Below are 13,162 nucleotides of genomic sequence, written 5' to 3'. Positions count from 1 at the left end.
CCATTTTGGAGAGCGTTTTGTTTGTGGGCTGAGCCCGGGCAGAGCGAAAGTTAGCTTTCTCCTCCCTCTCCGCCGGGACCGTGACGGCGTTTCTGTGGCAGCGCGGGGGGCTTCGTTGGGCAAGGGCTGTCTGAGCGGTAAGTCCTCTTCCCTCACCAGAGGCAGGGCCAATTCCTACTCTTCTTCTCCGGCAGTGGCTAAAACATGTAAGGAATGGCCTCTCTGGACCAGACGAAAGGGTCTGAGGTACCCTTGCCCTGTTTCCCGCCTTGGGGCCGGCTAGAAGCGTCTGTCATTCAAATGCACGAAGGCAATAAATCGCTTTTCCCTAATATTTCATCCCAGGGACAGGTATCTAGATAGGTGCTGCTGCGTTTGAGTGTCGCCAGAGGTGCTTATAAGTGAGGGTTTTATGGTATAAAAGTGCCTTGCCTTATCCACGGGGTTTCACAAAGATCCCGATAACGTCTGGGTAACTTTCCCCCGTTTTCCCACGGGTTCTTCCATTTTTACGTTCACTGCAAAAAAATCTTTAAGGGGAAGTTGCTGCCTGAGACCTTTTGACTTTGCTTAGCCTGGCGAAAACAGAATAAATAATGAAGTCTAGGGGTAGATAAGGAGATGGCCGGGAACAACTAGGTACAGTATCTGTTTCAAATACACTCAGGTCTCCAAGCCTTGGTAAACCGTGTTAAAGGGAAACTAAAGGAATTTGCAGGTGTCTTTCCTGTGTGGCTGGAAGCAGGCAGAAGTAGCCTCCTTCTTCAAACAGGGAGAGAAAAAAGGGGGGCCTAAGATACTCCCAATCAGGGTTGATTTGATTTTCAATTTTTAAAATTAAATTTGATTTTTAAAAAAACATTGATTTTTATCCACCCTGTTGCCAAGATCCCGGAGAGGTTTTAGCACAGGCAGTTGTTCTGAAAGTACTCGGAAAATAATGCTATGATTACTGAGAGCCAGCAGGAGTTTCTCAAAAAGAAGTCAGGTCAGATTGACATTGATTACTTCCTGGGAAGAATTGATGCCTTTGAATTGTGGTGCTAGAGGAGAGTCTTTAGAGTGGTTCCTTAATAGAATGTGTATGCTCTGTTCACATTGAGTATTATATGTTTTATCAATTGCTTTGCACTAATAGGATGGTACATAAATCAAATTAATTAATTAAAGCTAAACCAGGGCTACCAGTGAACATGGACATGCAAGGATAATCCTTGAATTGTGGTGCTAGAGGAGAGTCTTCTGGTGGTTCCTTAATAGAATTAAGGAGACTGCAAGGAGATCAAACCTATTAGTTCTGAAGGAAATCAACGCTGAGTGCTCACTGGAAGGACAGATCCTGAAGCTGAGGCTCCAACACTTTGGCCATCTGGTGAGAAGACTCCCTGGAAAAGACTCTGATGTTGGGAAAGTGTGAAGGCAAGAGGAAAAGGGGATGATAGAGGATGAGATGGTTGGACAGTGTCATTGAAGCTACCAACATGAATTTGACCAAAGTCCGGGAGGCAGTGGAAGACAAGAGGGCCTGGCATGCTCTGGTTCATGGGGTCACGAAGAGTCGGACACAATGTAATGACTAAACAACAACAACTTCCTGGGAGGAAAGGCGGAAGATGTTAAGTAAGCTTTACCTGAAGAAGAGGTGACTGAGAGAGTTATGTGTTTGACATCTTCAAATACAGTACTTTAATGGTTGTTGCATAAATGGTGGTGCCAATTTCTCTTCTTGTTCTGCAGAGGATAGGACCTGCACCAGGAAGTTCAACTTACAAGGGAAAGGGTTTAGGTTAAACATAAGGAAGAGTTTTTTTTTCTGATAGTGAAACATGTTGCCTTGGAAGGTAGCAGACTTCCTTCCCTTCATTGGATGTTTTAAAGTTTAGGCTACATGGCCAACTGTTACAGAGAATGTAGTACCAGACACTACATAAGATTTGAAGCTTCTTGATTCTAAATGTGTTTTGTTTTGGGGGGGAGCTCTTTTATTTTTATTTTTCTTATTCAGGATTGAAAGATGCTGGGAATCTCCATGTTTCTTTTTCCTACTAAATATTTTCTGCATTAGCTTTGTGTGTGTTTTAAAGTTTTCCTCTTGCACTACTTTTTCCTCCCTGCACCTCACTAATTATGTTAGAATTTTGTAAGCTTGCATTCCATGTTCCCTCTAATGTTCAGCCCTGCTAGGCAGGGCTCTGCCTCCTGTGCATGCACAACGATGCCACCTACGTGGGGGTTTGCCATGACCTGAACCAGTGGGGCTGAAAATGATTGCTGTGGGTGCGCAGAGGAGGAGGAGGAGCCCTATGTGGAACCTTGCTTGTATTTAATAGCTAACTGAGAAAAAAAAGTCTGTTAACATTAGAGACGTAACAAGGGTCCCCCCCCCCGGGGCTGGACTGTCCACTCATGTGTCCACCAGCACCAGTGGCTCCGCTCTCCCTTCCATAGAGTCATAGAGTTAGAAGAGACCACCGAGGCCATCCAGTCCAACCCCCTGCCATGCAAGAACAATTGCTCCAGAGCTCCCAATTGGTTTTCCATTCGTCAGCCTTGCAGGGAGACTTGTCATCCCTCCTCCTGCCAGGAGTGACTAGCCGACCAGGAGCTCCAGAGTCATTGAAAGCAGAGCCAACCGGGAGCGCCAGAGGAGAGCTGGCAGCAGACACGTGAGTGGATGGTCTGGCCCCAGGGGGCTGGACCTTCATTACGTCCAGCTGTGTGGGGGTATTTGTATACAAAAATCCCCATCTCTTGTTAACATCTGTTAAAACACCTATTATAATTTTATCATTGTTCTGTTGTTTCATTTTGATTTTATGACAATGCAGTATTGCAAACTATGTTAGCATTTTTGAAATTTGATATAGGAATATTTTTATAACTAAAAGGACTTTATCAGAAAAAGGTAAGTAAATGTGTAATAACAAAGCGTATGAGACACAAGAAAATAAATCTGTTCCAATTGTATATTTCTTTAACAAAAAGCTATTGTCTTTTGTAAAATTCAGGGCTCCGTATCAACCTGCTGATTTTGTTGCTTGAACATTAGTTAACATACTACCCACCTTCCTGACTTATTATATATATTAATCTGTATTGCCATATGTGTGATTTGTGAATAAATCATAAATAAATACATTGAAGGAATGATTAATACTGAAGGGACTAGTTGTGCTTTCCCCACTCCTGATAGAGAAATGCTGTTCCTTGATTCAGTCCTATTGTGTGAGGGGGGTAGGATTATCCTTGCATGTCCATGTTCACTGGTAGCCCTGGTTTAGCTTTAATTAATTAATTTGATTTATATACCACCCTATTAGTGCAAAGCAATTGATAAAACATATTATACCCAATGTGAACAGAGCATACACATTCTATTAAGGAACCACCAGAATTAAGATTTGAGAGGAATTGGTTCATAATTTTGTGGGCTCAAACTTGCTGTTTTGATTTGTTTTGTTTTTAATTTGTTGTAGATGGAACAAGCAGCTGAAGTCGTAATGGACCAGAATGAATTTGTTCCTGAAAATATAGAAAAAACTGAACCTAAAAAAAAGTGAGTCACAATTACTAAGTTGCTGCTGTTGTTAATATAGGATGCTAAGAATTATGTTGTACAGTAATTATTTTCTTAGTGGTATCTTAACTGTTTTTGTAATGGCTCTGTGAGATACTTGGTTCTTTTGGGAGAAGGATGTCTCGGAGATACAATATAGGCGCTTGTGGTTTTTGATTACTAGAACTGATTGCAGCTTTGCGAAGGGAGAAATAAGTACTGTATAAGAAGTTCATTATGTGTGTGGAGTATAGATGGGCACAAACCTGTTTGGATGTTTGTACACGTGGCACCATCCCCAGCCTGCCCAGCTGGATCGCCCATTCACCAGTTGGCACATGGTTCTCTCTTCCTCCTCTTCGGCTGTTGGACCAGTCTCTGGCAGGAGCATAGGCTTCCCTGTCCTGCTTCCTTGGCTGATCGGCCACTCAGATAAGGAGGAAGGACAGGTAGCCCTGTGCTCCTCCCAGGGACTGGTTGAACAGACAGAAAGGTGGAGAGAGTAGTGCATTCTGACTGATGGTCATTCACCTGGAGGCAGGGGAAGGGAATGTGCGGTATCTTTGGTGCCGCATGTACAAACTGATGCAAACCTCAGATCCAAGGTTTGTGCTTGCCTCTAGTGTGGCGAAATCAAGTTCCTCTTCTCCCAGTGCCATTTTCTCAGTCACATTAGCTGAGTGTTTTGAAGTGAAGGAGATTACATCGGGAGAGTTGAGCATGGGTCTTGTGCAGCAAGTATAGTTTGGCTTTGAATAAGAACTGAAAAGTTGATCATAGACCTTTTCCAAAACAGAGACTTGTTTACAGATTCTCTCCAGTGCATGAAGTTTGAGCATCCCAAAGCTGGACTGAACTTGGGCATCCCAAGTACAACTCTGTAAGGCAGGGGTGCCTAAGTTCCTGAAGTCATGTGACAAACATTGTAGTGAGCTGATTATCAAAGGAGGGGAATATAGTAACTGTGCATTGGAATAAAAATGACTGCATTTCGTATGTTCCCTTTCCTTTCCTACAGGGGACCAAGGGGCCGGGGAAGAGGTCGAGGTGGCAGAGGATATACTAGAGGGAAAACACGAGGCAGAGCACTGAATGGCTTTGGGCCTATAAGGTAACTAGCTAAACAAGTCTTTATTGTCTGCTTCACTGAGACCTCAGTTGACCCTTCTGTCCATAACGAAATTAAGTATTCTAAATGTCATGAACATTGATTTTAGGAAGGAAATTTCTAAACTGGTGAAGCTCTAATACATATAAGTGCAGTTCAATACATATTTTTCCTAATTTGTATGCTCAAAGATCTGTACATATGGGTGTGTTTCCTTTTCTGAAAAGAATAGAATAGTTCTTTGTGCAATAGAATCATAGAATAATGAAATTGGAAGGGGCCTATAAGGCCATCGAGTCCAAATTCCTGATCAATGCAGGAATACAAATCAAAGGATATATGTCAGGTGGTTGTCTAAATTTTTCCTGAATGCCTGCAGTGTCAGAGCATTCACCACCTCTTGAGCTATAGGGTTTTTAAATCTGTGAGAAATCGCTAGGTTATTAAACACAACTTCAGAGAACTTTTTAAAAAACTTTTTTCAAAGTGTTCTGGACTGTATTACAATGTTGTTCAAATATTGGTTGGAATTCTGTTGCACTTTTGTGTCCATGAGGCTGGTGATGTCATCAGCCATAGTCTTTTATATTTAAAGGTTTCCTGTCCCCCTTCCTACTCAGTTTCTGAGGCTCCCTAAGGCTCATTTTCAATCTGGGGAAGCCTTTGGGGTCCTTGGGACAGCAAGGGGAAAGCCTTTAATGTCTGAAAAATGCTGGTTTTGAACCTCATGGTAGAACACCCAGTGATGATTTTCTGACATTAAAGCACCCTTCCCCCTTCATCCCAAGGGATCCAAAAGCTTTTTCCAACAGAATTATGGCCAGTAAAGGACATGGTAGTATTTCCTCATTTGAAGCTGTTGGCTTTTTGCAGTGCAAGAATGTTGAGAAAAGTTATCCTAAAATTAGAATGAGAGGATAATAATTACATTAGAAATGAAATGTTGAAAGAGTGAAAGATTCTTAGAACAGATACCTACAGTATTGTTTGGGTTAATGTTTTTTGAAAATATTTTGCCTTGGCTATAGTAACTACTTTTTATTTATTTTCATTTTCATATTTTGAATGCCATTGAATAAATGCACAAGTAAAAATCCTCCTTTTGAATCTTTAATAGCTTTGGTAATTTTTGTGGATATCTGGTACTGTAACTTAATTCCTGATGTAACTTGTCACAAAGTAGGTTTTAATCATAACACCTCTCTGTTAGAATCTGCGGAGATCTTTATAGTGCACATTAGGTCTTAAGATATGGGTTTTTGTAGACGTGGAATGGGAAGAATGCGCCCGTATCCAGATGCAAGAGGCGGAAGAGGAGCTCATGGAGGACCACTTTTCCCACATATTCCACCCATGAGAGGAATGGCAAGAATGCCTTTTCTGCCGCCGCCTCCCCCTCTCCCTCCTCCTCCTCCACGGTTAGTATTGAGAATGCCAATGCAGGTACAGTATATCTTAAAATAGCAACTATATAGTTTGAGTCAGAACAGAACCTATTTTCTGCAAGGTTGTTGTTTTCTTAAATCTTTAATATTGTTATAGTATTAATTGCAGACTTTGGACTCAAACTATCTTAAGTCCCTTTTTGGGAGGAGCAAGACAGGGTATTGATAAAATTAAAGAATTACATAATGATTTCTGTGGAATTAATAGGGCCAGATAGGAATTGATGTTGAAAAGGTGATTCGAGTATATAAACCACATGGATGTAATTGTGCTTCTGTTTTTCAGAAATATGTATTATTGTCATTTTGAAAGATAATTATTTTTGGAAAACATTTGTCTAATTGGACAAATGCTGTGTCCCAAACTTGCCATTCGAAAAATAAATAAATGACCAAGGACAAATATTGTTGTTTTGTTTGCCAAAATTTGCAGAAGTGGTTTTGTGAAAGTGTCACAAAAGTTATGGAGAGTTAGGGAGGCACAATCCTTTTTCTGGGGATTTTCCACTGAGGAGGCAGCCCTGCAGTTTGTATTTTTGGATGGTAAATTACGCAAACAGCCTTGTCCAGTTGAGGTTCAGAGACAAGAGTGCCATATAGGAAAATTTGGGAGTAGTAAATTTTGTCTAAGGTAAATCTTGAACAGATAATGACATTCAAGAACCATGACCCAGGGGGTCATATTTGCACATCAGGTTAAACTAGCTTTTCCCAACCTTTTGCCTTTCATATGCTTCTGAACTATAATTTGCAGAATTCCTCACCATTAGTGGAGTTGACCACTGCTGGTGGAGATTGAACCAGGTGGAAAGGACACCAAATTGGGGAGAGCTGTGCCAAAGTCACAGTTTAGCTCAGGAATGGGCAAAAAACTCACCAGATTATGTTGAACTAAAATTTACATCGGCTTCACCAGCATAGGTTTTGGTCAGGAATTTTAGTAGCTGCAGTGTAGCAACACCTCAGAGACTGCCCTGTTCTGACAAAGTCTTAGCAAGTCTTGAGCTCTTATGTTTCCTTCACGTCACATAGCCAGGAGTGGGTAACCATAGTTTTATGGTTCAGAGGACACAGCAAAATATAGTTACGTGAAAGTGGAAATGAAATACAGTGGTGCCTCGCTTAACGATTGCCTCATTTAGCGATGAATTCGCATAACGATGTGTTTTTTTAGAAAATAATATGCACCGTATAACGATGTTTCCTATGGGCGATTTTCGCTTAGCGAAGTTTGGGACCATGCTTCGCATAACGAATGCGATTTTAGGTCCCCTGCTTCACTTAACGATGTTTCTTTTTTCAATTAAAAAAGTGTCTTAGAAGGGTCAAAAACGGTTCTAAATGCTTGGATTCGTTAGAGGACCCCCTAAGTCATGTGCAAACCTGATTTGGCTTCGATCTGACTTTTCGTTAATTTATGGTTAATTTTTTTTTTCGGCCCATAGGAACCAATGGACCTGTCAAAATCTGACAGCTCCATGCTTTCCTATGGGGGAGAAAACAATTCGGCATAAATTAACGAAAGTTCAGATCAAAGCCAAATCAGGTTTGCACACGACTTAGGGGGTCCTCTAACGAATCCAAGCATTTAGAACAGTTGCTGCATCTTCATTAATTTTTTGTGAATTTTTTCTTCCCCCATAGGAAATAATGGAGCTGTCAGATTTTGACAGCTGTCAAAAGTTGGGGGAAAAAAATTCACCATTAATTAACGAAAAGTCAGATCAAAGCCAAATTAACTTTTGCATCCGTTTTAGAGGGTGCAGAAGCTAATCCAAGCATTTAAAACCATTTTTGACCCTTTTATGACACACTTAAATTTGCAAAAATTGACTTCGCAAAGCCATTGAAATGTATTGAGTCAGCTTCAATACATTCCAATGGAGGAAACATTGTATCGTTTAACGATGTTTCCTATGGGTTTTTTCGCTTAAGGACGGCAATCCGTGCCTATTGGAACGGATTAACCGGTTTCCAATGCATTCCTATGGAAAATGGTGTTTCGCATAACGATGTTTCACATAACGTTTTTTTTGAACCAATTAAAATCGTTATGCGAGGCACCACTGTATTTATTTCTCCCAATTCTGTGTGTGTTCTAATAGTGATAGGACACTAACCTGAACAAAAGGAGTATCACTGAAGACCTCCAACTGAGTGCTTTGTGTTTTGTTTTGTTTTTTTTTGGTAGGGGGCAATCATTAAAACATTTTTTTCCGATATCTCTGTGTGGGATGCTGTGTTTTCCAATTTGTAAAACATTGTAACTTCCCCCAGATCTCACATGTGTGCGCACTCACCCACAAAATGCATGCTATTCTATTCCTACAATAAAACTGGGTAAATTCCTGTTTTCAGTTAACAGAATCTCAAGAGGTTTTTTTCCACTGCTATTGAGTTTCAGTTCTCAAATGGTTTTAAAAATTTCCATAGGACAGTGGTACTTCCACACCCAGTTTGAAATGCAGAAAACATCTCCCTGTAGCAGAGAAGCAATATTAGATGGCTTTGCTAGCTGAGGGATTCTGGGAACTGTAGTTACTTTTCTGAGCTCTGATAAGTGATATACTTCATCTTACACAGTATGATGATCAATGCACCTTTTTATGCAGATATGGAATTCCTCCCCCTCCTCCTCCCCCACCTCCAGAATTAATGGGCTTCAGAGGCAGGCCGCCTCTTCCCCAAGCCAGAGGAATGCTGCCATGGCCGCGAGGCCGATTTCCACCTCCAGGAGGGTAAGGAGATTCATTCACTTTCCTTTCTTAAATGAATTTTACTTATTACATATTATTATAGAATTCTTTAACACTTAAGAAAGATTAAAATAAATGACAGCAATGTAGGCTTTAAAATGGAAAACAAAAACTAGATTTTATTACTAGTGTAAGGTTGTATAATCGGGGAAGCCTTTTGAATATGCATGGTAGACACATCCTAGGATTAGTAGTATGGTATTTTATAAGTGTATCATTTGAAAACTAATTTTGTTCAGAAGGAAGGAGAAAAACAATTCTGATCTTATCCTTTTATACAGCTTTCCCAATGGACCCCGTGCACCAGCCCCTCCGCCACCTGGGCGGGGCCAGAAGTGGCCTGGGCCACCAGGTGGCAGATACTATTAAAGAGGCTTATTCTTTAATTCAGGAACAGGGATGCTTGCTTCTTACCTTAAGACCATTTGCAATGGCTGGACTAAGAACTGCCTGTAAAGCATTAAAGATGGCAAAGGAAACTAATAGAACTCTGACATCCATATTTTTCCAGCAGCCCTTATGCACCAAGTTGTTAAAAGCCATATATTTTTAAACATACCTTAAAGACCTGTGACTCCTTCGACACTTTCAAGCATATCCTTTTCCAAGTCTGGAGTAAGGGGACATTGATGCCTGCACACTCAAGTTTAAAATAATCTCTTAACAACGGTCAAGCTTTTAATTTAATATTCAGACAATATTTATTTAAATTGTGTGCAGCTTTTAAAAGCTTAGAACTCAATTTGTTTTCAGAATATGTGTATTCTTTGAATCTTGTGAACTGTTGTTTCAAATGCAGTTACATTTGATAACAGTAAATGGAGTAACATGCTCCATATTTAGAGGGATGGCTAACTAACCGCTTTAAGGTTTCAGTATATTAAGCGGCTTATTATAAATAAACAGAAATCTGTTCTGTACGATGACTTAAAAGATAATGGCATAAACAAGCACTGAATGTTAATTTAAGATGAGAAAGAAAATTTACAAATGAACAAGTTAATGGACATTGTTTCAATATTTAATGATTCTTCATTACACAGCTTGACCTTGGTGTTTACATTTTTAGTTATATACATTAATGTAATAAGTACAAAATATGTAGCTGAACATTTGACCAATTGTATAATTACAGCTGGTGATGTTATTTACAAAATAAAATGACGGGGTATGTAAAATTTGCAGTGTACATACGGTTTTAAATTATAGATTGTTGTACATTACATAGTGACTTTAGATTTCATTTTCTTCTTGTGCACTGGAAAAATGTACAGTGAAAATATTACATTGCTTGTGGAAATGACATAAAATGTAAAATTTTGAGAGCGCTGTTTAATGTCAAGGAAGATCACAGTCTGTAAGTTAATTTAATTTTAATACCTTTTGTTTTATTTTGTGCTGAGGGCTGAATTAAAACCTTTTTTTACCAGTCTGGTGCAGTTGGGACTTTTTAACAAGAGTAGTCCCTATACTGGGTCCAAAGTCTGCAAGCAAAATAAAATAAAATGAAGACAAGCAATAAATTGAGGTAAAGCATGTATAGATATATATGTTCAGCTCCTGCATCTGGCTTCCAGTTAATTGAAAGCTGACCAAAATGCATTCAGTTCAGCCTTGGTAAAAAAAAAAAAAAAAAAACAGACTTTTTTTTCTTGTATTTGTTTGGAACCTTGGCATCTTCAGTTTATACAGAAAATGAATATTTAACATTCATACATTATTTTTGAGAAGTGAGCAGTTTCTACTGTGTTTAAAACGATAGTGGAATGGATTATTCCACACTAATCCTCTATAGTTAAATTCTTTTTTCCAAATCAGTGGTTTGCTTTTCTGCTAGCTTAAATTGTAGCATTTACTGCTTTTTATACAAATATCTAAACTGGTTAATACTTCATTCATCTAATGGTACCCAATGGTAAAAGAATGATGCTATTGTTATCTTCTGAAGGGTAACATAGTCACCCTTTGAGGCCAGTGGGAGATGACATGCAGACCTTTGGGAGAGCTTTCATCAAGGCCTTATTTGAGGTGAGAGAGTATTTACAAAATTTTTTCCACTCCCTTTCTTTTTCCTTAAGCAAAGTATATATATTCATTTGACTTCTATTCATGTTCAGAGTTCTTGCACACACACACATATACACATTAAACGTATTTACCTTTGCCTAGGGTGAGAAAAGCATTCATCTGATTACATTAAATAGGTTCAGTTCTAGAAGTTGGGCTGCCAAGCACAGTGGTTTTAGGTTAAAAATACACGCGTCTATAAATTCATAAGACTGGGCTTTACACAGATCTCTGTCAAAAGGTTGGCCAAAAATATCACTTCATGGAAGAATGTGTAAATTGGACTTGGTCTGCTGGTGAAATGCATGCCAAGTGACAACACAAAACTCTGCAAAGAGTCGTTTTCATATTGCATGCATTGGGGTCAACATCTCGTTATTTATATAGCTCATAACAGTCTGGTTTGAATCCAGCAGTGCCCTTTGTAGGAAGGAAAGCATTACCCCTTGTACAAGACGGACCTGCCAAATTCTACGGATTTCTCCATTCTGCTTTAGTCATCTATGTATATATATCATGCTTTTTCCACATAGTTCACAAGAGATTAAACTATAACAATGACTCTTCAAAAACACTGAAACAATTCTAAAGAGGCACTGCATCGGTAGATAAGTGAATAATAATACTGTATAGCAAAAAAATAATCTTGTTGACTGAAATACAAATAAACTGACGTTTGCCAGCAACTTAAACTAAACAAATGACAGACATAAAAATCAAGATATACTGACAAGATATATTAGACAAGACCTAATAACCCTCAAGAATGTTAGTGCCTGGTTTGTCTGTTGGTTTCCCATGCCCCAGTACCATGTCATTCAAGAATGGCTGTTATGTGGTGGCACAGTTATTGTTGTGGAAGAGATGCCTTTATACTGAGTCACAATATTAATATTTCTAGCCCAGTATTAATTATCGGTGGCAGTTTTCTAAGGTCTGTGGGAGAAGGTTCTTCCCTAAGCCTGTTTCCTGAGATACCTTTGAAATTGTCTTTCAGCATGCACATGTATTTGAACTATGGCCATTCCCAATTAAGGACATCATGATTTCCCCCCCTTAGACTTACCTTATCTTGCTGTTCCCATTAATTTTGAAAGTGCAACAAGGAAAATGGTAGTGTCTCATAGTCATATACTACCTTGTACAAGATTGTTGGGTCAGAATACTGCTAGCCCATTGCAACAATAACAGGCCTGCTGTGCATCTGATAACAGGAGGGTAATACTGAATTTCGCCTGCTGTTGAGAAAACCAACCCAAATTTAAGAGGATACAAACATAAGCTCTGTTCATAATAAATTTACACACAGTTTGTTTTAATATTATTAAGCTTGGAGAAGTTACTGTAAGACATTTAAATAAAGCAGCAAACTGACCAACATGTTTATACTTGTTTTTTAATTGTTATGGTGAACAGTCAATTTGAAAGCTGTGTACAACATATAAATGACTGCATGCAATCTGTATTAATTAGCCTTTCTAGAGTTAAGGCTGCAGCAATTACTAAATTATGTGCAAGCAAATTGCTTTGAAGGATGGTTTCATATGTATAGTTAACGTAGCACATCCTATATTCAGTTCCCTTTATTCACCATCACCACTCTTTTCAGAGCTGTGAGCATGGAATTGCTTTTTTTTTTTTTTTTTTTTTTTTTTTTTTTTTTTTTTGGCATTTTATTGGAAACATTCATTACAGTTTGACAGGCACTTTAATGAAATCCTGATCAGCCAGTAGAACAGTGCCTGCTGCTGTTTGGCTGCAGTTGCATTTCTGAGATACTTTGTTTCATAAGGTGCAGATATACAGTACCAGCTTTTCAGGAAGATAAATTCAAGGTTCTCTCCTTTTTTGAAGTTATTTTATATGCTCTAAATCAGGGGTGCCCAACCTTTCACCTTCCCTGGGCCACATTAGAAGATGAAAATTTGGTTTGGGCCGCACATACATTTGGTTTGGGCTGCATGGGAGGGCAGCCCTAGCCGTCCTCCGCAACCCCGCTCCAAGCGCGCTTACCGGCAGCTGCGATCTCAGACAGCAGAGGCTGCCAGCTTTGACTCCGGCGGCTTTATGGGGCCAGGAGGGGGTCCACCTATTGACGGGGACGGCGCAATGCAGTCACGCAGCCCCCCTCTCCCCTCCCCTCCCACTCCTTCCTTCCTTCCCTCTCATCTCCTCTATTGTTGTGACCTGCCCTGGCCACATTCCGGCCGCAAGCACCGGCAGTGTAACT

At 39.7% G+C, this 13,162-nt stretch overlaps 1 protein-coding gene across 1 annotated transcript; it reads left to right on the top strand.

Annotated features, from left to right (window-relative positions):
- Nucleotides 1–1,275: 1,275 nt before the first annotated feature.
- Nucleotides 1,276–12,310, top strand: LOC144585770 (uncharacterized). The gene is made up of 7 exons (XM_078382929.1): nt 1,276–1,372; nt 3,477–3,556; nt 4,575–4,667; nt 5,930–6,082; nt 8,722–8,847; nt 9,147–10,393; nt 10,814–12,310. Exons 2-6 carry the CDS (start codon nt 3,477–3,479, stop codon nt 9,232–9,234), a joined length of 540 nt encoding a protein of 179 aa, XP_078239055.1. The 5' UTR covers nt 1,276–1,372; the 3' UTR covers nt 9,235–10,393; nt 10,814–12,310.
- The last annotated feature ends 852 nt before the right edge of the window (nt 12,311–13,162 follow it).

This window comes from Pogona vitticeps, chromosome 1 (assembly GCF_051106095.1).
Source record: "Pogona vitticeps strain Pit_001003342236 chromosome 1, PviZW2.1, whole genome shotgun sequence".
NCBI classification, from domain to species: Eukaryota; Metazoa; Chordata; class Lepidosauria; order Squamata; family Agamidae; genus Pogona; species Pogona vitticeps.
The sequence above is the reverse complement of the archived record's forward strand: the minus strand, read 5'-3'. Positions and strand labels throughout refer to the sequence as shown.